The sequence below is a fragment of the Melozone crissalis genome, unplaced genomic scaffold (genome assembly GCF_028551555.1).
Source record: "Melozone crissalis strain CALT ecotype California unplaced genomic scaffold, PUWL_Pcris_2 ptg000034l_1, whole genome shotgun sequence".
Lineage (NCBI taxonomy): Eukaryota > Metazoa > Chordata > Aves > Passeriformes > Passerellidae > Melozone > Melozone crissalis.
The window spans coordinates 4,710,784-4,733,187 of NW_026535812.1; the positions used below are offsets into that span (position 1 = coordinate 4,710,784).

Here is a 22,404-nt window from a genome sequence, read left to right on the forward strand (position 1 = left end):
TCTAACAGGTTTAGCTGTGGATTGAGTCCATCCAGTTAATACTCAGTGCTACAAAATTGTTTTCTATGAGGTTATATAATACCCTAATTTCTGAATGTATTTCTAATATACTTTGTGTTCTGGAGTGGCAAGTCATGGAATAATTCATCCTAGCTTTTTCCTGTGTTGAACAGTAACTCTTATATTGAAAAGCAAAAATTGAAAGCTGTATTGCAGTCCCTGCAGTATAACCCTGTGTTGTGAATTGTGCTACTACTCTTCTGTGACAATAAGCAATTTATCCTTCCCTTTACTGTGGTTTTGCTGTGTCTGTCCTTACTGCACTGCCCTATAACCTCTGGTATGCAGGGAACACTCCCTTTAAGATACACACTGAAGTCTTTGGATTTATATGCCTTTTTGCTTTTTTACCTTTTTAAAAATAATATGAGATTGCAATGCTGGTATACTGTAACAGTGGATAATCACATGATTTGCACTATCTTTGAAATAATTTTCTCTCCTTTTCCACTCCATTTTCTTGTTGTTTTCCCACCCAGGCCTCCCTGTGGACCATGGCCAGCTGTCCTCCCTTGTGCTGAAGAGTCCCCTGGGTTTGAGCCCAGGCTTTCAGGTGACTGCAGCCACCCAGGGCTCGTCCCCTCTGCTCAGCCCTGTCCTCAGCGATGCTGGTGGCACCAGGATAGAAGAGGATGATGAAATGAAAAGAAAAGTAAGAGCACAGAGCTGGGCAATGATGGTGCCATGTGGGAGCTGTGCTGGGCACAGCAGGTGCCAGTGAGGAGCTGTGCTTGCTTGCTGAATGCAGATTGTGCTTTATTCTGTGGTGGCTGGGGCAGAGCTCCAGTGCTGAGGGTTGGTTGGATGTGTTGAGCTGTTGTGGCAGGAGTCCCCTCTGCCCTCCTGGCATCTTGTGTCTTCTTGGCATGGCCATTGGGAGCACCTCCCTCTGTTTTAGCAGGAGCAGTGTGTCAGGGAACTGTGTTCAAAATCCACCTTTTGTACCCCAGAATGGAAATGAGTTCAGGCTGGATATTAGGGAAAGGTTCTTCTAAGGTTCTTCACCCCAAGTCTGATCGCTGGAGCAGGTTCCCCAGGGAAGTGATCACAACACCAAGCCTGACAAAGATCAAGGAATATCTGGATGATGCCTCCATTCATATGGTTTATTTTCAGGTGGATGTGCAAGGAGTGGGGAGCTGGACACAGTGATCCTCAGAGATCCTTATTTGTTAATGTACAAAGAGTTTGTTTGCTGGGTCCCTTCCTTTCCATGCAGTCTCATCACTGTCTCATTGCTCCATCTCACCATACATAGTTCCTCCAGGCCATGCCTTCTAAACATAACAGGACCTTTAGAGGGGTCCTGTGGTGTGTCCTTTGAGCTGGGGAGGACCTGAGCTCAGTGTGAACTCTCTCACATCCATTTCATCATGGGCTTGCTCAGCAGAGCTGGCTGTGTTGTTGAAGTTCCTCTCCATGGCTGACCCTTCTGTCTGGAGAGAGGTGGACAGTGCTCTGGCCTTGCAGAAACTTGAGGCTCAGTTTCTGGAAAGAGTGGGACAAAAATGCCCCTGAGTTTTTTAAATGCAGTGAGTGTCAAACCAGGAACAGCTTTAGGTCTTGAAGATGTGCTTATGTCTGGGTGCTGCTCCATGCCTGGGCTTTTCTTTCTGCCTAGTGACAGAACCTTTCAACCACTGAGCACTGATTGCTTTAACCAGGGACTCCCCCACATGATGTGGGGGTTTTCCTCACCCTCATGCAGAGCTCAGGATTTGCTGCATTTCTTCCAAAGGATAAAGAAGTCCACAGTAGAGTTCCATGACCATTTTTCTGGAAGACTCTCTGCTCTCCTTGCCTTGCTTGCAGAGAGGTTTGTTGGCTCTGGTGCTTGAGAAGGATCCAGGACCTTCCATTACAGTGCAAGGAAGGTTTCACTGTCCAAACTCAGTTCTGTATGGAGTTTGTGACCACACTGGCATCTGCAGTTTTCCACACAGCCACAAAGAAGAAGAAAACACCTTGTGTGGTCTTTGCTTCTGCTCTTCTGTCTGCCCCATCCAGTGTTCTGGTCTTTGCTTCTGCTCTTCTGTCTGCCCCATCCAGTCTTACCTCTGGCAGGACCAGGATCCTCAGGCAGGAAGGTCACAGGCCCTGCTCTTTGGTGTCTTTGCCACATTCTTGGGCACCTCCAGGCACTTTTGTGATGCTGTTGAGAAACACCCATGGTGTGGACGTGCTGTGAGTGCTTGCCAGAGAGAGGAAGGTTTAACCAGTGGCTGGGAGCTGAGCTGCACACAGCCCACCCCACTGGCAGCTTCCCTGTCTCATTTAGGCTTTCTGAGGTGGAGTTTATAGCTTTGGCTGATCACTCTACTATTAGTTTCCAAAGTTATTTTAAAAATAGCTCTTCTCATTTATCCTTATGGCTTGGGAATAATGAGCAGAGACTGTGTTAGCTGACTTAAATGTGAAGCCCAACCCTTTCTGCCACATTCTGCAAGGTCTGGTGTTTTGGCAGCTTGTGTTCTCCTTCAGGCTGAAACTAATTTATGAAAATGAGACTCCTTAGAGGGGAACTTCTTTTTCTCGTATTGATCTTAAGCTTGATCAACTCCTGAGTATTCCAAGGCTTTGATGTCTATTCAGAGACATAGTTATAAGTGAAACAGACATAGGAAGAAACCAGTGTGAAATTGGTTACATTTCACAGGAGCTTTACAGCTTTGTTGTACAAGAAAAATGTAATCTTGCAATATCTCACTGACTAGAGCTCTGTTTTGAAGGTGATGCTGCTGTAGTGGTTAATCAGGGCATGTTCTGCAAACTCTCCAGCCCTCACAATGTGTGCTGTCTGCTCTTTGCAGCCATTGGGCTGCTGGTCCAGTACTGACACCTTTAGAAACATGAGGGTTTATTTTTTTCCTTTCTTTTTAAATCACTGTGCTTTTCTTTCATCTCACTGATAGATTCCTCCCTGTTCCTTCTCTAAAGGAGGTTGGTTGTAGCAACCCACTTAAAGAAGGACATTGAAACTGGGCTTTTTGGGGGAGTTCCCCCACTCAGAGTTATTTTAACACTTCTGAAGCCTGATGTTTGAAATGAAAAGTTAAACATTTTTGGCCATTGCAAGTTCAGAGTAGAGCTCTTCACAAGATGGGTTTGCTGTATCTGGTGAGTGCTGAAGGTTTCCAGGTGGGATTGTTTGTACATTATATGGTGAAACATGAGTTTTTCCAAGGGGGGATCTTTGCCTGGATGCCTGCTATGGCTGTAGAAACATTTTCTTTGGACTCCAGAAGGAGACTGCCACCTCAGAGAGTTCTTGTGTTTGGCTTTTGAGGCATGAGCTGATTTCCTTTCCCCTTGCAGAGCCTGAGCAGTGGTGAGGCTGTTTGGCAGGGCCCCTGTGCACTGTGAGAGCCTTTCCACTCCTCTGGTGCAGGGTCTGCCCAGCAGCTGCTGCCAGCACTGTGCACAAGGGATGCACTTAGGACTGCTGCAAGACTGAAAAAAAGCAAATTAAGTGCACTAAATTCCACCAGGGAGCAGTTTGGAAAGAGCAGGAACTTCTGAGAATAAACAGAAAGGGCTGATGTGCTGGGGAGGGAGAAAGGAACAGAAGGTGCCTGGGAAAAATAAAAGCCCTCTTGTGCCCCAGGTTAGCACAGAGGCAGAAACCTGCAGAAGTGTTCAGAGGTGGAGAAAAACATGATCCATGCAGGCTATGAGAAGTGACAGGTTATGACCATGGTGTGGTTTAGTTTTTAAAGAAGTTCCCCCATCACTACCTGCCTGTGTGGAAGCCATGCTCCTGTTTCACACACCTGCATGCTCTGTGAGATTTCAAAGAATTGCAGTAAGATCCTGTACACAGTCCAGAAGGGGAGGTACCCAGAGCTGTGTGAGAACATCCCTGACAGCAGAAACTCTACTGTCTGTAAGGAGCTGCTGAAGCTGGGCAGTGAGATGGTGAAACTGTGCCACCTTAGGCTCCAGGAAGGCCAGAAAAATGATGATGTTTCCTTTGGGAAGAGGCTGCTTATGGAGGATGCCCACTGAGGTTCCACAGCATATGAGGCTGCAGTCAGGTAAATAGGCCAGGGAAAAAAGCGAAGATCAGGTAGGACTTTGCCTGTAAGAGAGGTAGATTGAAGGGGATGGCTGTGGAATGAGTAGGAGCATGTTCCCTGCTTCCTCCAGAGAGCGGGCTGACATGTGGAACTGCAATAGCTAGCATAAAATAACCTGAAAAGAGACTAGACAGTGTCTAAAAATTAATTATTTGAGGATACACACCTCTTGGAATTCTGTGGACTGAATACAGAGGTTACTGAGCAAGCAGGAGAATGTCTCCTCCATGGGTAACCCTGAGCTGGAGGATTGGGAAACACTCAGTGGCTGTGCTGACAGCACTGGAGGCATCTCAATGACTCTATAAAGAGAATTTTTGATTAGCTCAGAACATACAAAGAAACAGAAGAAAGAATTTTCAAAGCAGTGTTTCCCTCAGGAGGGGCAGAGATGGAGGAGACCAAATTTTGACATAACTCAGTGGCATTTGGCACAGAACTACAGCACTGTATAGTGAGCTAAGGAGACAAAGCAGTCCCTTACCCTGAAGAGTGACTAATTCCTTAATATTCCATGATTTTTTGTAGTGTATATTTTCAGGCTAACTCTGATTTTTTGTTGTAGCTGCACAACATCTCTTGCCATCATTTCATTCCTTTGTTTTTCCATATCCATTCTGTCTTCTCTTTAAAGAGCAGCCCAGAGCAATCATACAGCCAATAAACGCTGTATATTTTCTTTTTTTCTTAGCTAATTAATGTGGTCTTCAAAGGAGTAGTTTGAGTAAAAGCTGTAAGTGGAAATAAACAGTTTTGGAAAAGGACTACTTGCAAATCTGTTGGACTGGTTTTGGTGGTTAGAGAAGTGTTTAAAATCTAGGTATCATGGCTTAAGTGTTTCCATATGTTTGTAAAATGCTCCCTTGATTTGAGGTGGAAGTTCCTGTAATGGAGGTGTCCAAGGCCAGGTTGGACAGGGCTTGGAGCACCCTGGTGCAGTGGAAAGTCTCTGCCCATGGCAGGGGGTGGAATGAGATAAGCTTTAAGGTCCCTTCTAACCTAAACCATCTGTGATTCTAAGATAATTGACATATAATTGGCATTTTTTTTAATACTCTAACAATATAAAGAATATTTTATAGTAAAGTCAGCATTTGGGAATGTGATACTGAAAAAAGAGATGTCAGTAATGAGCTGCTCCATTTGCACACAGCAAGAGGAAGTGGATGTCAGGTTTGAGCTGATGCCCAGGGGGAAATGGAGGTTTGTGTTTCAGTTCTCACTGGTGCCTGTGTGTCCTTCCAGCGCTGCCCCACAGACAAGGCATACTTCATAGCAAAGGAGATCCTGGCCACAGAGCGCACCTATTTAAAGGACCTGGAGGTCATTACAGTGGTAAGTGCCTTTGACTTTATTTCTTTTCCCTTTTTATGACAGATTTGTGGTTGTTAGATTGGAAAAACTTGGAATTTCTTCTTGTGATGTAGCATAATCCATGAGCCAAGCAGCTGTCCCCTTCCTTGTTGCATATCCCCTTCTGTGGGAGAGCAGATACCTTCCCTGGACTTCAGCAGCTGCATCCTGTGCCATCCTGATGACCTAGGCAAACTTTTGCTCTGAAAACTGTCAACAAGGAAGGCCTAAAAACATTTTGCAGGAGTCCCTTACCTTGTTAATATTACATGATTTTTAGTAATCTGGGTTTTCAGGCTAACTCTGATTTTGTGTTGCAACTGCACAACACTCTGTTTCAGTGATACCTGCCAGCTCTGCTTATAACCTGGCTGTCTTCTCTGTGGTTTTCCTTGGGAAGCTTTTAGCCTTGGAAAGCTTTTAGCCTTGTGCCTGTGGATCTGTGAGCAGATGGCAGTTGCAAAGGGCATCGAACCCATGGGGGTTTGAAGAGTTTCTTCTTGTTTTGCTGCTTCTGTTTCTTCCTCCTCCTTTCACCCAGAATAGACAAGTGAGTCCCCGTTTGGAGGGCAGCATGAATTTCTAGTTCATGTGCTTCTAAAAGAGCTTTTTTTGTTCATGAGCTCAGTGTTTGAGCATTGTGACTGTTGCCTTCCTATAAGCTGTTGTTTTAATTTCATTAAAGAAAAGCTTGAGTCCCTCAATGCTGCATGCCTCAGTGCAGGTGTTCTCTGCAAGCTCATTGAGCACCATCTCACTCCAATTCCTCCTACAGGCTTCCCAGCACTTCTTCTAAAAGAAGGGGGGGAAATCTCAGAGGATTTTTGTAATATCCCCATCCCTGCCAGAAGCACTAAGGTGTGGAATGTGACCTCAACGAGATGTCTTCAGCTGAGTGACTGGCACAGGCTCCAGGCCATTGAGAGCAGATTTGTCTGCATGGAAGTGGCAGCAGCTGGGGCAGCCACTGGGTAACTGACTGTCACTCAGCTGTCCCCAACCATCCCATCATTGCATTCAGAAACAAACTTGTGCCCACAGCCAGCCATGGGCCTCATCTTCCTCATATTTGGCACAGAAAAAAAATCCCATCTTTCCATTTTTCACAAATTACATCTTCCCTAAATACTACTTCTTCCTCCCTGCTTTTTCCCTGTGCATGCTCTCTCCTCCCCTATCACTTCAGGAGCAGGAATTTTCATGCTAACAATGAATTTCTGAAGCAGAGACATTGATGAGAATTTCTGGTTTTCTGGCAGTGGTTCCGCAGTGCTGTGATCAAGGAGAATGCCATGCCCGAGGGCCTGATGACCCTGCTCTTCTCCAACATTGACCCCATCTATGAGTTCCACAGAGGCTTCCTGAAGGAGATTGAGCAGAGGCTCTCCCTCTGGTAAGTGACCAGGGGGACCTTTATTTACATCCTCACATCAAAACCAGACTGCAATTGGTATTTCTGCATCAACAGAAGCAAGGAGAAATCTTTTATGAAATTAAAGCCATGAGAAAAGTACAAACCATGTTGCACAAAGGCCATTTTCCAATCTTTGCTTTGTATATAATATCCTGTAGTTGTATGACTTGTGCACCAGACTGAGGGTTTTGTAATCACAGAATCATTTAGCTTGGAAAACACCTTTAAGATCATCAATTGTTGATATAATCTGATAGTAGTTATTAAACCTTAGAAAAAAGAAGGAACACAAGATCAAAAAGATGATGCATGTGTTTTTTCCCCATCTTTAATGAAATCTCCAGGTGAAAATCTAGGAAACATTTTTGTGATTAAGGTGGGAGTTTGGTTCTTGCAATGCAGTTTATTTCACAGATGATGTTTTTAGTCTTTTAAACTTTGTATTTTTTTCTCCTGACCTGCCATGTTATATATTACAGTATAACTCCCTTTCAAAAGGAGGTGATCTACGTAAACAAAGTATGAACAAAAATAAATTCACAAAATTAGGTGGGCTCATGTTATGACGTTTATGTGGAGGTCTGGAGTGTAAAACTCTCAAATAGACTTTCACACAAGTTCCTTTCTAGTCCTTTCTCAGTTTTTTAAGCATGCTTTTGTGTTTGCTGTTTTGTGCAGCATCCATATTTAACGTACCATGTTCTCAATCTGAACAGTGAAATCAGAATGTCAAATGCCTGCAGATTTTTGTGAATTACAAGGGAAGATGGAGGGAGAAAACAGGAATTTCTTGATCCCCCATGCATGTTTCCTTCTCCTTTTCTCCTCATGTGTGTTCCAGGGAAGGCAGGAGCAATGCTCATGTGAAGGGGGATTTCCAGCGCATCGGGGATGTCATGCTCAGGAACATGCATGCTCTCAAGGTAACACAGGCTGCAGGACCTGGGATTTGGGGATTATTGAGGTGTTCTGTTTGGTTTTGTTTTGTCAAGGATCAGAGCTCAGGGTTAATATTTCCATTCATCACAGAATCCCAGGAGGGTTTGGGTTGGAAGTGGCCTTAAAGCCCATCCCATTCCACCCCCTGTCATGGGCAGGGACACCTTCCACTGCCCCAGGGTGCTCCAAGCCCTGTCCAGCCTGGCCTTGGACACTGCCAGGGATCCAGGGCAGCCACAGCTGCTCTGGGCACCCTGTGCCAGGGCCTCACCACCTGTTATGGTCTGGTTCTTATAATTATTAGAAATGCAAAAAAAATTAGAAGTGCCAATGAGACCATATGCCAAAGTCAATAGTATGGGCTTTATTTAATAGTAAATATCAGAGAGAGAGAGAGAGGGAAGAGAAAGAAATAGAAGAGAGGTGGGGGAACAGAAGGAGAGGGACAGAGACAGATTAAATAAAATATCACCACTCTGTGCATCCCACCAGCATCCTGATGATCCTGTCCAGCTGGTCTTCTTGGTGGTGAGGGTCCCCCACAAAACATAGAATCATTAATAGGGATAAATATGTGCTCAGGCCAGGTGGAATGCCCAGGTACCTCCCCTGGAGGGGGCAACTCTTACACAGTCTGTTGCAGCAGAGTGAATCACTGCATCCCGTGCAGTCCTGTGGTGCAAGGCCACAGGAATGAGTGTGGGGGGCACTTTGGGGGGTCTTTGATGGATCAAGACCCCTCCTCAGCTGCCTCCCACATGCATGTCCCATGGATGTGACCATCCTGGGGTTGGGGGGTTTTACAACTGATCCAGTTTGGTGTAAGGGAGGGTGGATGTTCACTGCCTCTGACCAGAGGTTTCACCACTCACCCAAAACTCTCCTCCTGTTTGGGGGTTCCGTGCAAACCTGACCTTTATGGGCTATGGCCTCCCCCTCCCAAACCCAGCCAGGAATGATTTTCTGCTGAGTTTGGCTTTCTTGGGCATGCATTCTTTTCCCTCTGCCTTGTTTATTCTACTAGACCCATGATTATTGAATAATAGCATTCCCTTTGTCTTATCAAGGCATCTTAACTCTCAGTCCAAAGTTCCAGTCAGGCATCTTCAGGGAGGGCTGGGCTTCTGTGGCTGTAGCTTCTTTATACAACAGGAAAAAGGTTCCTAACAATGTTTAAGCCATGAACTACCAGATTCTGGTATCTGACACCACCCTCACAGGGAAGAATTTCTTTCCAATATCCCATCTAAAACTTTTCTTTTTCAGTCAATCTCGAAGTAACTTTATTTATTTTTGAGAAACAATTTTAAACACGGTAAAATAATTGCAGGAAGGTTTTGTATCACCTGTTGCTTATTTAGCCACCTACATTTACATTGAGAAAAGGTGTTTGTTGGTTATTCGGCAGAAAACAAAGAAAAGTTATTTATTTAGCTCCCCTATTGAGACCTTGATTCACAAGGTCATTTAATTTAAAAATATTCATATTTTTTAAAGGCAGAATAATTTCTTCTGAAATGAAATCAGCTTTATTTGGCACAGAGTGCCTGTGTGGGACAGTTACATTAGTGCTGCAGTAGTGGAGTATTTATTTAATTAAAACCAATGGCTTGAATGGGAGTGCAGGAGTGTGGGACTGCTATTTGTATCACCAGCATTTGGTATGCTTAGCAGGCACAATGCCATACAAACACCTATTTTGACCTTGACTAGGAGCTGCCTGCCACTTCCTTTAATGATGAAAGACTGTTTTCCATTGATCCAAGTCACTTTGTGTCCATTTCCACAGGAGTTCACGGGTTACCTGCAGAAACACGACGAGGTCCTGACGGAACTGGAGAAAGCAACCAAACGCCTCAAGAAGCTGGAGATGGTTTATAAGGAGTTTGAGCTGCAGAAGGTTTGCTACCTGCCCCTCAACACCTTTCTGCTCAAACCCATCCAGAGACTGATGCACTACAAGCTGATCCTGGGGAGGCTGTGCAAGCACTACACAGCAGAGCACCGGGACTTCGCCGACTGCCGCAGTGAGTGAGCGCCCAGTGTGGGGAAGGTGCAACAGGAAAGCCTTAGAAATATGATTGTGTGGCAAAAGATTTTGAGAATATAGAAACTGTGAGATTGAAATGAAAGCAAGCTTTGAGATACCTCAGTTACTGAACAACTGGAAAACAATGGTGTGGCCAGACTGAAGGTAATCCCCTTTTGATGGAACAACGCCCTCTGCTTGCTGACAGCTCCAAGGGTCAGAGCAGACCCTACAGCTTGGCAGAAGGGGCCCAAAGAGGAGTTTTTAGGGTTTAAAATGTAACACAGTGTGGTAATGTAATGATTCTTACAGGCTGTATGTAAATGCTGTAGGATTTGTGTTTTGTACTAGATTGGATAGTGAGAATTAGAATATTCAACATAGAAGATTTATTGTATTGTAATGGGAACCTCATGCTCTCTTACCTTTTTACTCTCTAACCTTTTTTACTCCCTTATACTCTTACCCTCTTACCCTGTCATCCTCTCTACCCCTCTCTTCTCTCGGGCCTGCTCTGAGCTGTGCCTGGCAGCTCCCAGCAGGGCCCTGCACCCAGGCCCTTTGCAATAAACCCCAAATCCCAGCAGGGCCCTGCACCCAGGCCCTTTGCAATAAACCCCAAATCCCAGCAGGGCCCTGCACCCAGGCCCTTTGCAATGAACCCCAAATCCCAGCAGGGCCCTGCACCCAGGCCCTTTGCAATAAACCCCAAATCCCAGCAGGGCCCTGCACCCAGGCCCTTTGCAATAAACCCCAAATCCCAGCAGGGCCCTGCACCCAGGCCCTTTGCAATGAACCCCAAATCCCAGCAGGGCCCTGCACCCAGGCCCTTTGCAATGAACCCCAAGTTCCTGACGTGGCTGCAGAGATCTCTCATCTCTGTCTGTCCCAACTGTCCTACCCCCATGGCTCCAACAGCCCAGCCCTGTCCTGCTGGCAGCACCCTCCCCATGGACATCAAAACTCTGCCTGTGCCCTGGGAACACAAAATTATACACTCATAGAATCTCAGAATGGTTTGGGTTAAAAGGAAGCTTAAAACTCAGCTCATTCCCTTTCCACTATGGACAGTGATAATTTTGCTAGATCAGGATGCTCAGAGCCCTGTCCAGCCTGGCCTTGAACACTTAGCTTCACTTGTTTTCAGTTATGTTCATAAATTCAATGTAAGTGCTTCTTTTTCCTGGTATTCCAGGAAGTGGGTTTCTCATGATGCATCCCAAAGATGGAAAATTAGTCCTTTTCTAGTTTCCTAGCAGGGGAAAAAAAAAAAGAGGAGTTTTTTTACAATCTTTTTGTCATTTAGATGTAAAAATGTGACCAAAAATGCTTGTTTTGCAGCATCAGAAGTGTGTGTAGTAAAGTCCATTCATGGCAAAGTAATTTTTGGCAGAAATAGTTTGATTTTTTTCATTTACTTTCAGCTGCATGGTAAATATTTTTTGTTTAAGCAAAATCTCAGATACACAATAATCTCCACAAGCATAGGAAATGCTGTGAAATCACTTGCTCTTTTTACCTTTCTCAGAATACACTTAAATTGGCAATTGGACATTGTAGATTCCTTCCATATGAACCATTCTGTTCTAGAATTGGCTATAAATTTCAGATCTAAGTTTCAGATTCAGTTTTGCAGGGGTGAAATTGGTGGCCTGGGTTGCTCTGCTCTGATCCCATTGATGCTGTTCTCCACACAGATGCCCTGAAGGAAGTCACAGAAATGACCTCCCAGCTGCAGCACAGCCTCATCCGCCTGGAAAACTTCCAGAAGCTTACAGAGCTGCAGCATGACCTGATTGGGGTGGACAATCTCACAGCATCTGGCAGGGTAAGTGCCTCTGCTGAGTTTGTAGAGCCTTTGGTGGTTTTATTTCCAAGGAAGTGCCTTTGAAGTGAGGATTTGCCATCACTGCCCCTCTGGTCTGTGTAACTTCATGTAACTGTCTCTTAGTGAATGCCATGGATGGTGGATCATCCCCTTGGTGGTATTCTGATCAGAAAGATTCTGTTTAAACTCTGGCTGCAGTTTTGTGTTCCCAGTACAGATACTGGGTATGCTGGGTGCTGTGAGTGACTGGGAACTGCTGTGTCCTGCTGGAAATGCACTCCCAGCTCTGCTTGAGTCTGCCTGGTGCAAACTCAGAGGGCACAGGGATGGTGAGAGCACAGCATGGGCTGAGCTGGTGTGGGTGCCTCTGTGTTACAGGAGTTTGTGCAGTTCCTGCCTGGATTTTTGTTTCTTTGTTTTTGATAGATGTACTGGGCATAGATACAGGAGCATCGCATGGGCTTTGGGGATGCTCTGGCAGTCACTGCAGTGGGATGTAAGTGTGATAGGTGAACTGCTGGTGTCCAACAGGAATTCTGCTCCTTTCCCTTCTCTTCCTTCACTGATTTAAATGCTGGCTGCAGCAAGGAGCTGATTCATGTCACAAAAAAGGAAGGAAAGTGTCATTGGGCCTCCAAGAAATCTGTTAGTGGTCATTGCTGGGCACCAATCAACATCTGTGTACTCTGGGATGAAAATAAAATTCCTTCAAGTCAGGAAAGATCAAACATTGTTCAATTTTTTCTTTTCCACTGCAGGAGTTCATCCGGGAAGGTTGCTTGTACAAGCTCACTAAGAAGGGCTTACAGCAGAGGATGTTCTTTCTGGTGGGTGCTGCTCCTGACTTTTATAAACCCAAATTCTTCAAGATAAAGTTGTTAGGGAAGTGTGTTTTTATGTGCTTGTGCTTAAAATCAGCACCTGAGACTGAAAACTCACTCTAAGCAATGTTTTTAGAGGGTGTGGTTGTGGTACTACTCTCTGGTCAACTTGGTTCCTTAATTGCACAGAGTTTTAACAGAATTTAAAAATTTATTTCCTCTTTTATAAGTAAACAAAAAAGAGGTTGGAAGGGTAGTTGGCTGACTGAGAAATGGCATTTTTCATGCATCTACAGTGGCCTTTAAACAACAGATTTTCAAGGAGATGTAAAAAAATCCTTGGCCCTGCCTGCTGCTCTCAGAGCACTGATTGTTCTCTTCCTGCCTTTGCAGTTCTCAGATATGTTACTGTACACAAGCAAAGGGGTCACAGGGACAAATCAGTTCAAAATCCACGGACACCTCTCTCTGCATGGCATGTTGGTAAGTGGTTCCATGTTGCACCACAGGGTTAAGGAAATGGCTTTGCCTAAGGCAGGCTGAGGAATTCCTTCAGGAGGACCAAAGCCACAAACTGCTCCAAGGCAGGTCTCAGCAACACTTGGACCTTGATGTGTGTCAAACAGAGTTTTGTTTATCTGCAGGTGATGAGTCTGTTCCTTCCACATTAGCAGAACAGCTGGAGCACACCCTGTTGCCCATTCATTTTCACACTGCTGTGAGAGGCTGATCTGGAAATAGGGATTTATTTATCCTGGTGTTTTGTCCCCTTGCACACAGCTGGGCATGTAATCAATGCTCCTGCCTCCCCACACCTTTTCTAACAGGATTGTTCTTTCTGTCTTTGGTTTGCAGCTGATAGTGCTTGACCCCCCGGTGAGTAATGAGCCAAATCTGCTCCAACCCTTCCTTTCCCTGTCCTGCTGGAAGTGCTGCTGTGCCCCTGCAGTAGAAACACACCATAGATTTTCATAGAGAGCCAAAATAGACTTGAAAGTAGCTGGTATTCATCAGAGAGTTGCTGTTCTGCACTCCCTGCAGCAGGGTTGGGATCCTATTTGACTCCAGTCCCAGCCAGCACAGGACAGTTTTAGTGTTTTTATGAGAAAAATCTTTTCTTTTCCTGCAGGTGGAGGAGAGTGAGAATGAATGGTCTGTCCCACACTGCTTCACAATCTATTCTGCACAGAAAACCATAGTGGTGGCAGCCAGGTAATCCTGCTTTTCCTGTGGCTTTGAGGGTTTCCTTCTCCAGAAAGTTACTGCTCAAGTGGTGCAGAGCCAGACGGGTGTTTCGTTTTCTTTTAAATCCTCTGGACTGCAAAATATGCCCAGGACTCTTCACAACTCCTTTTTCAGTGTTGAATATTGGGAAGGAGCAGTTAGTTTATCCAGGGCTGGTCCCAGGGTGGGCAGCAGGAAAGGGGTTGGGATTGTGCCCCTCTGCCCTGCTCAGGTGAGACCCCACCTGCAGAGCTGCCCCAGCCCTGGGGCCCAGCACAGGAAGGAGCTGGAGCTGCTGGAGAGAGCCCAGAGGAGGCACCAGGGTGAGCAGAGGGATGGAGCAGCTCTGCTGGGAGGAAAGGCTGGCACAGCTGGCATTGTTCACCTGGAGGAGAGAAGCTCTAGGGTGACCAAATTGTGGCCTTGCAAGCCTGAAGGACCCAACAAGGAAAATGCAAAAAGACTTTGGATAAGGGCCTGTAGGGACAGGACAAGGGGAAATGGTTTCCCACTGCCACAGGGCTGGGTTAGATGGGATATTGGGAAGGAATTCCTCCCTGTGAGGGTGGGCAGGCCCTGGCACAGCTTCCCAGAGCAGCTGTGGCTGCCCCTGGATCCCTGGAAGTGTCCAAGGCCAGGCTGGATGGGGCTTGGAGCAACCTGGGACAGTGGGAGGTGTCCCTGCCCTCATGGGGTGGGGTGAGATGAGATTTAAGGTCCCTTCCCACACAAACCATCCTGTGATTCTGTGTTTCTGTCTGACCCAAAGCACAAACAGCAGCAATAAGTTTGCCATTGTGTTTGTATATTTGGGAATTGCCATTGTCATCCTTCAAACCACTTCAGGAGACAAAAATCTAAACATACAAATATTTTAGAATGAAAATTCAGAACATATGAATTGCTGTGAGGAGGGGAGAGTTCCTGCAGAATCTCATGGAGGAAGCTGGGGGAAAATTAAAGGCTGCCTTAGAAATAAAAACAAAACAATCAATTTTCAGCCTCAGATATCCCTGAGCAGTGAGTTTGGTGCCTTTTTGTAATTAGGGTGGCTCCTACACCTGGTGTCAGGATCAGCTTTAGGAGTTTTTGTCTTTCTGCAAGTCTGCTGTGAAAACCCAGCTGGAATCAGGAATTCCAATGATGCAGGGTGGGAGCACTAAATCTCAGCCTTAAATCATAGGGGTTTTACTGCTTGCTGACCTGTTCTTGAAAAATAACCACTACAGTATATTTATAAACCAGGTGTGTAATGGCACAGGAGCAAATACCTTTGGTATGCAGATGTATTTTTTAAAATTCCAACCTAACACCTGAGAATGCATTTTTCTTTTAAGATCAACCATTTCTCAGCAGCTGTGAGTCTAAGGTGCTTGAAAGATTCCTAAATTTGGAAAAATAAATAGATTTTTTACCTTGTCATGACTTTAAAATAGCTCAAAGGTTACCTGTCAAAAATAAAAATTGCTGCTAGGCTTAGACCACGTGTGGAATTTTCAGTCTAAGTTAAAAACTTTCAGAAAAAAGAGGTGGTTACCAAAACAAAGAAATATTGAGGCTGTGTCTAAAGCCTAAACTTCCACTGTTGCATCCCTGTGGATACAGATACACCTTGAAGGGCTGTGAAGGTCTCACCTTGTAGGATCCTGGGAGGGGGGAAGGAGGTTTCATCTTTCTGTGCTCTGGGTTTTACTGGCTTGAGATGTCAGGTGCTCTTAAAAAGATGGGCTGTGCTTCAGGCTGCCATTTATCCTTCAAAAAAATATGGCTCATATCCCCCATCTCCAGAATTCTCTCCTGCCCCTGCCTGCTGTCTGTTCATTTTATTTGCTGTTGAGTCCAAGTGTTTAATTGTTAGTTTAGTCTTGTTTCAAGGCTTGATTGCAAAGGTGGAGGCTGCATGAGGTCAGTTTCCTCTCTGGAAAGCTCCAGCTTTGGAGGAATTCTAGTTTTGGTTTTGTTTATCTAATGGAAGGATACTGCCCCTTGTTTTGGGCAGTGATCTGTGCCTTCAGCAGCAGGGCACAGCCCTGGGCTGGCAGATGCCCACTGCCTCTGCTTCCCTTGAGATGCCCACTGCCTCTGCTTCCCTTGCAGCACCCGCCTGGAGATGGGCAAGTGGATGGAAGACCTGAATGTGGCCATTGAGATGGCCAAGAAATCCACAGAGAAATCTGAGATGCTTCTGGAAAATTCTGTCTGCAACCGCTCCAACAGTAAGTGCTGTTCCCTGCCCCCTGAAGGCAGCACTTGTCCTGTCCTTTCTGCTTTTCCTTTTGTGAGTTTGATGGCATAAATGACAGATTTTTATAGTTCATATGATGATGGAGAATTAATTGGGCTTTGGTTTTAATTAAAAGAGATATGCTTGTCTTCCCAGACTGATGTTCAAGGCAGCTTTAAATGCAGCAGAGATGCTCCCATTGCAGAGTTGTTAATTTTATAAGATCCCTTATAAAGGGACTTTATAAAATCCTAAAAACCCTCACATAGCTTTTTCTCACTTTAATTATGTGGTGAGTTTTTTTGTCCAAAATGTAGAGTCTCTGGAGGTCAGCTTTTACAGCCCAGTGTTCCTGTGCCTGTCTGGGGGTGTTATGGCTGTGCTGAAACATGGAGTATTTTTTCTTGGAGACCTCTGTAGGTCTGTCACAGCACTACTCAGACCACTCTGTGATTTTAATCTAGTGGAATGTGTCCCTGCCCGTGGCAGGGGGTTGGAATGATGAGCTTTAAGGTCCCTTCCAACCCAGACCATCCTTTGATCCTGTGAGCCAGCTGCCTCAGGCAGAACTGAGTTGAAACCCAGACTGATGTGCTCAGAGTGGTGCAGGAGCTGTGTAACCAGTTCAGTGTGACATACTTAAACTGGACATGGCAAGAGAAAACCTTTCTCAGGCATCCCAGCTTCTCTCACTTTTCTATTGCACAGTTTACTTAAACCGCTGCCCCGTTCTCCTCCCCAGGATCCTCAGATGAGGTGTCAGTAGAGCAGGAGTCAGAAGATGACATTCACTCCTCCCGTAGCTCCCTGGACAGGCAGAGCCAGCCCCGTGCCAACACCACGGTGCACGTGTGCTGGTACCGCAGCACCAGCGTCTCCATGGCCGACCACAGCGCGGCCGTCGAGGTACCCGGGCCAGCCCTGGCCCCTGTGCCCCCTCTCAGCCAGGGAGAGCCCGGGCACTCCCACCTGTGCATGCTGTCCCCCTGTCTGGCTGTCTGTGTGTCTGCTCTCCGTGCAGCAGGGCTTGGCTTGGGCAGCAGGAACAAAGCGGGGAAGGTTTAAAAGAAATCCAGGATGTGCTGGGGCTGAATTCTCCTTTGGGTGTCACCCTGCTTTGCTGGGGCACTGAGCAGTGGCACTGCTGCTGCACTGCTGGGCACTGGCACTGCTGCTGCACTGCTGGGCACTGCTGGTGCACCTCTAATCCTGGGCTCAGTTTTGGGACCCTCACCACAAGAAGGAGGGGCTGGAGCATGTCCAGGGAATGACAATGGAGCTGGGGCAGGGTCTGGAGCACCAGGAGCAGCTGGAGGGGCTCAACCTGGAGAAAAGGAGGCTCAGGGGGGTGGTTTTTGTGGGTTTTTTGTCTGTTTTTTGGGGTTTTTTTAGCTTTTTTTTTTAGAAAAAGCAAAGAAGGCTTTATTCAAAAGAACCGCGTGGTTTTTATAGAGTGGTGTGTCAGTGCTCACAGGGGTTCTTGGATGAGGGAAGAGATGAGGATCTGACTCCATGTTTCAGAAGGCTGATTTATTATTTTGTGATATATATTACATTAAAACTATACTAAATGAATAGAAGAAAAGGGTTTCACCAGAAGGGTAGCTAAGAATAGAAAGGAATGATAACAAAGGCTTGTGGCTTGGACAGAGAGCCTGAGCCAGCTGGACTGTGATTGGCCATTAATTAGAAACAACCACATGAGACCAATCACAGATGCACCTGTTGCATTCCACAGCAGCAGATAACCATTGTTTGCATTTTGCTCCTGAGGCCTCCCAGCTTCTCAGGAGGAAAAATCCTAAGGAAAGAATTTTTCATAAAAAGATGTCTGTGACAGAGTGGTACAACAGATTCTGTTCTATTGGCTGACTAACAGAAACATCTTTCTCACACACTGTCCTTGAGAGGAACAGAAAAATAAAGTAGAAAACCACAACTTGCAAATTGTTTATAGTCAACAAGTTATCACATCTTTCCAGCTCCCTAAAACTTTTCACAAGCTGCTGTGAGAAATGCTTGCTGTTTCTCTCTGTGCCATGGCATCCACAGGGGGGACCTTCTGGCTTTCCATAACTCCTGACAGGAGGGTACAGCCAGGTGGGAGTTGGGATCTGCTCCCAGGAAACAAGGACAGGACAAGAGGGAATGGCCTCAAGCTGCACAGTGGAGGTTCAGGTTGGGAATCAGGAGGAATTTCTTCACAAAAAGAGTGGTTAAGCATTGGAACAGGCTGCCCAGGGCAGTGGTGGGGTCACTATCCCCAGAAATGTTCAGAGAATGTGTGGATATGGCCCTTTGCTAAATTGTCAAGTTGAATTTGGTCATAAGTCAAATTTATGATCTTGGAGGTCTTTTCCAGCCTTAATGGTTCTGTGATTATAATGGTCCCCTCTCCATGATATTTTCCTTTAGAGACTGACTGTGCTGTACTGAGCTCTGGTTAGCTGCTGTGCTGCACCCAGAATTTAGAAGGGGGAATTCAGTTGGAATTCTCTGCCCTTCCCTTGCTGGCAGGACTGAGCAGCCAAGTGTCCTTTCATGGCAGCATCATTCTATGCTGAGCAGAGATGTTGATTATGGAGGTGTCCAAGGCCAGGTTGGATGGGAGTCTGAGCAGCCTGGTCTAGAGGAAGGGGTCCCTGCCCATGGCAGGGGTTGGAACCACATGAGCTCTAGGATCTCTTCCAACCCAAACCTTTTTGGGGTTCTGTGAGCCACTGGTTCCTGCAGTCTGGCTGTTCCCCACAGTGCAGGGCAGCACTGGTGGCACATTTGGGCACTGAATCCTGCAGATTTCGAGGCTGATCAGCTCAGCACTCCTTACACTGCTTGCAGCAGCTCTGGTTTTACTTTAGGCAGCAGTTTGGCAGGGCAGGACACCTGCCTGGAGGCTGGGAAGACTTCCAGAAATGGGAAGGACCCTAAATAACATGGACTGGAAAAGGAAGTCACTAACCTGACAAAACAATGGGGCAGGAGGCTGCAGCTGTGTCTGTGCCTGCCTGTCCTGCTCTGCTCCTGAGGCACTTGTTCAGGTGGAGTTAAAAGTTTGGGCACTGGAGCTCCTGTGTTTTTCTGACAGAGACCTTGTGGATCAGCTTGGTAGGGAAGTGCTGTAGGTGTGAGCTGGGCTTGATGTACAGACATTGGGCACTTGAGCTGGCAGAGTTGTGGTTTCTGTTGGAGGGGCCAGGCCTTTCCCTGCTGACACCTGGGGAAAGGCACCATTTGGCAGTTCTGTGCATGGATAACAAGCCCAGCCTGCTGCAGGCTCTGGGATGGAATGTGTGATTCCTGCACTCGCTCACTCTGACCTGTTCCATGTTCTAACACCGTCATTTTTCTCACAATCCATTTTCCTTTGACAGCCACCTTTCTTGCATCACTCCTCTCACCCTAACATTCTGTTTTTCTCTTTCTCTCCCCCTTTTTCTGCTCAGTTTTCTGCTCTCTTGCTGTTTCTCCAGAGCTTCCTCCTCGCTATTTGCTGGGCCAGGCCCAACGGCCCAACACAATCACCCATGTTTGTTGGTACCGGAACCAGAGCCTTTCCCTGTCTGATTACTTGTGCATGATCCAGGTAAAGATGCCTCTCACATGTTGTGCTGCTGGGGAGGAGCCCTGGGATGCCCAGGAAAATGTCCTGCTTCCTAACTGCTCACGTGAGGGTCCCCATCCTCAGAGGCAGAGGTGTGTCACTGCCCTGTTAAGAGAGGATTTCCTCCTGTTTATGCCTCAAAAAAATGGTTCTCTCTGTAAATCTGCCACAAATCCTGTCTTTTTCCCAAAGTACAAAATTCCTGTGCTGCCATTCCATGCCAGGGGTTTCCCTGTGCTGCTGGCTGACCAAGGCAGTGTTCCCCTCCCTGCAGCCCCTTCCATGCCAGCTTTGCTTTGTGTAGCTGCCACGTGTTGTTCATCTCCCAGCTCTGCAGCCCTCTGTGTCCTCCCCTGCTTCGTTTCCCTTCTCACACAGTGTGTTCCACGTGGCTTTTCTGCATGTCAGAAAGGGTGACTGGAAGGGAGGGACCCTGGTGGCTGTCACCATGCCTGGGTGAGGGGACAGGAGCAGGGCTGGGCTGCAGCAGGATGGCAGCCTGTGACTTCAGGGAATTCTCTTCTCCTTCTGTGCCAGAACCAGCTCTCTGGGTATCTGCTGAGGAAATTCAAGAACAGCAATGGCTGGCAGAAACTGTGGGTGGTCTTCACCAACTTCTGCTTGTTCTTCTACAAGACACACCAGGTGAGGGGGTGATGGGCAGGGTCCTGGGGGCATCTGGGGATCCTGGGCTTTCAATCACTGCTGTTTGAGGGACAGTCCAGGGGAAGAGGAGGTAATTCATAATGAAGCTGGGCTCTGAAAGGCTGTGGGCACTTCTGTAGGGGGATAGAATATAAGAAAACAAAGATAGTGTAGAAAGTAATCTTACCCCTAAGGAGTTGCAGCTGGGCCAATTATCAAAGATTAAGAACAGGTCTGACTTTAACAGGCCACAGCTGTAAGCAATGAGAAGAAGAGTGCTATAAAAGAGTGGGGTGGCTGGGTGAGAAGGGAACTGGAGTCAGTTGGCTGCTTTGTGAAGAAGAGTCAGTGCTCTGAGGAGCTGACCATGAGAAATACCAAGGAGGTTTGAAACTTTTGTGATAGGAGACAACAGTGTGGAACCCCTGTGATAAGATGACAACACGCTTCTTGTGGAACTTAGTCAGAATTTCCAGTTCTGATGGTACTGAACTTCTGTGATTGAGGGGGAAATGTCTCCTCATGCAGTGACTGAGGGCTGTGAGGGACACAGCAGCCTCTGGGCCTTTGCCCACTTCTCTCTGTGCTGGGCTTCAGCTCAGCCTGACAGGCCCCAGGGGTTTTTCTGCCCATGGTGCATCCAGCACCTGCTTGATAATGAACCATGGTGCAGTGCAATTCTTTCATCTTATTAACCAAATAAACTGTGATAACCTGTGATGTGTTCACAGGGGTCCCAGGATGAGGGAAGAGATGAGGATCTGACTCCATGTTTCAGAAGGCTTGATCTATTATTTTATGATATATATTATATTAAAACTATACTAAAAGAATAGAAGAAAGGATTTCATCAGAAGGCTGGCTAAGAATAGAAAAGGAAAGAAAAAATAACAAAGGCTTGTGGCTCAGACAGGAAGTCTGAGCCAGCTGACTGTGATTGGCCATTAATTAGAAACAACCACATGAGACCAATCACAGATGCACCTGTTGCATTCCACAGCAGCAGATAACCATTGTTTACATTTTGTTCCTGAGGCCTTACAGCTTCTCAGGAGAAAAAATCCTAAAAAAAGAATCTTTCAGGAAATATCATAGCTACAATAACCCAGTAATTGGATTATTCTGGCTTCTTGCCTTGAGGTCACATTTCTTTTGTGAGGGTTACTTCACCTTTTTTGTCAGATCTGTGCTTTGAGTTCCATAGGAAGGGTGCAGAGGAGGAGGGGGGAGCCCAGGAGGCAGCGTTGGGCAGAGGAGCAGAAACAAATAACCATAAAAAGATGAGAGGAGTTGGGGGAAGGTTTAATCATGAACTGTTGGTGGCCTTGCAGAAGAGCCCTCCTGTTGTCTCTGAGCAAGAGTGCACAGCCCTGCCCTGTTGCACACAGGGTGCCTGGCACTCAGGGCTGGGCTCTTGGGCTCTTGCAGGATGATTATCCCCTGGCCAGCCTCCCCCTGCTGGGCTACACGGTCAGCTGCCCTGTGGAGGCAGATGGCATTCACAAGGATTATGTCTTCAAGCTGCAGTTCAAGTCCCACGTGTACTTCTTCAGGGCTGAGAGCAAATACACCTTTGAGAGGTAATTTTCTGTTTTCTCTGTCTTGGTTTATAACCCGCTCTTAACTCAGTGGTTGGTCGTTCCATCCTCTCTCACAGTAATCAGGGAATGTAGGGAATGATTGGCATGTGACTCCATTGATTCAGAAAGCTGAACATATCAAAACTATATTATATTACATTGTACTATACTATATTAAAGAGATACTATACTAAATTACATACTAAAGGAAACTCCTGACAGTTAGGACACAGCTTTGAGTGATTGGTTAATTAATATTAACCAATTAATATTAACCAGGGAATGATTGGCATCTGACTCTATTGATTCAGAATGCTGAACAATTGCTTTATTAAAACTATATTACATTACATTATACTGTATTAAAGAGATACTATACTAAATTAAAATACGAAATACTAAAGAAAATACAAAAATAATTACAATAATTTTTATTGTAAACAAATTAAATACAGTAATTACTAAATGAATACAATAATTACTAAATTAAATACAATAATTACTAATTACAATACTAAAGAAAACTCCTGTCTCCTGACAGTCAGGACACAGCTTGGAGTGATTGGTTAATTAATATAAACAACCATCACCAGAATCCAATCACCAAATC

The 22,404-nt window shown here is 46.0% G+C and overlaps 1 protein-coding gene across 3 annotated transcripts in view; it reads left to right on the forward strand.

Annotated features, from left to right (window-relative positions):
- The window catches only part of FARP2 (FERM, ARH/RhoGEF and pleckstrin domain protein 2), a 77,686-nt gene that overhangs the window by 52,139 nt on the left and 3,143 nt on the right, over positions 1–22,404 (forward strand). For 2 of the 3 annotated variants that reach the window (XM_054283087.1, XM_054283088.1), the window contains exons 14-26: positions 540–712; positions 5,382–5,471; positions 6,749–6,882; positions 7,745–7,826; positions 9,632–9,869; positions 11,569–11,699; positions 12,458–12,526; positions 12,914–13,003; positions 13,650–13,732; positions 15,842–15,960; positions 16,711–16,874; positions 20,107–20,214; positions 21,643–21,794. In XM_054283087.1, coding sequence (XP_054139062.1) covers positions 540–712; positions 5,382–5,471; positions 6,749–6,882; positions 7,745–7,826; positions 9,632–9,869; positions 11,569–11,699; positions 12,458–12,526; positions 12,914–13,003; positions 13,650–13,732; positions 15,842–15,960; positions 16,711–16,874; positions 20,107–20,214; positions 21,643–21,794 — 1,633 coding nt within the window. Of the gene's footprint in view, positions 1–539; positions 713–5,381; positions 5,472–6,748; positions 6,883–7,744; positions 7,827–9,631; positions 9,870–11,568; positions 11,700–12,457; positions 12,527–12,913; positions 13,004–13,649; positions 13,733–15,841; positions 15,961–16,710; positions 16,875–19,411; positions 19,552–20,106; positions 20,215–21,642; positions 21,795–22,404 lie in introns of all 3 variants that reach the window. The other variant, XM_054283089.1, reaches the window with a different exon arrangement.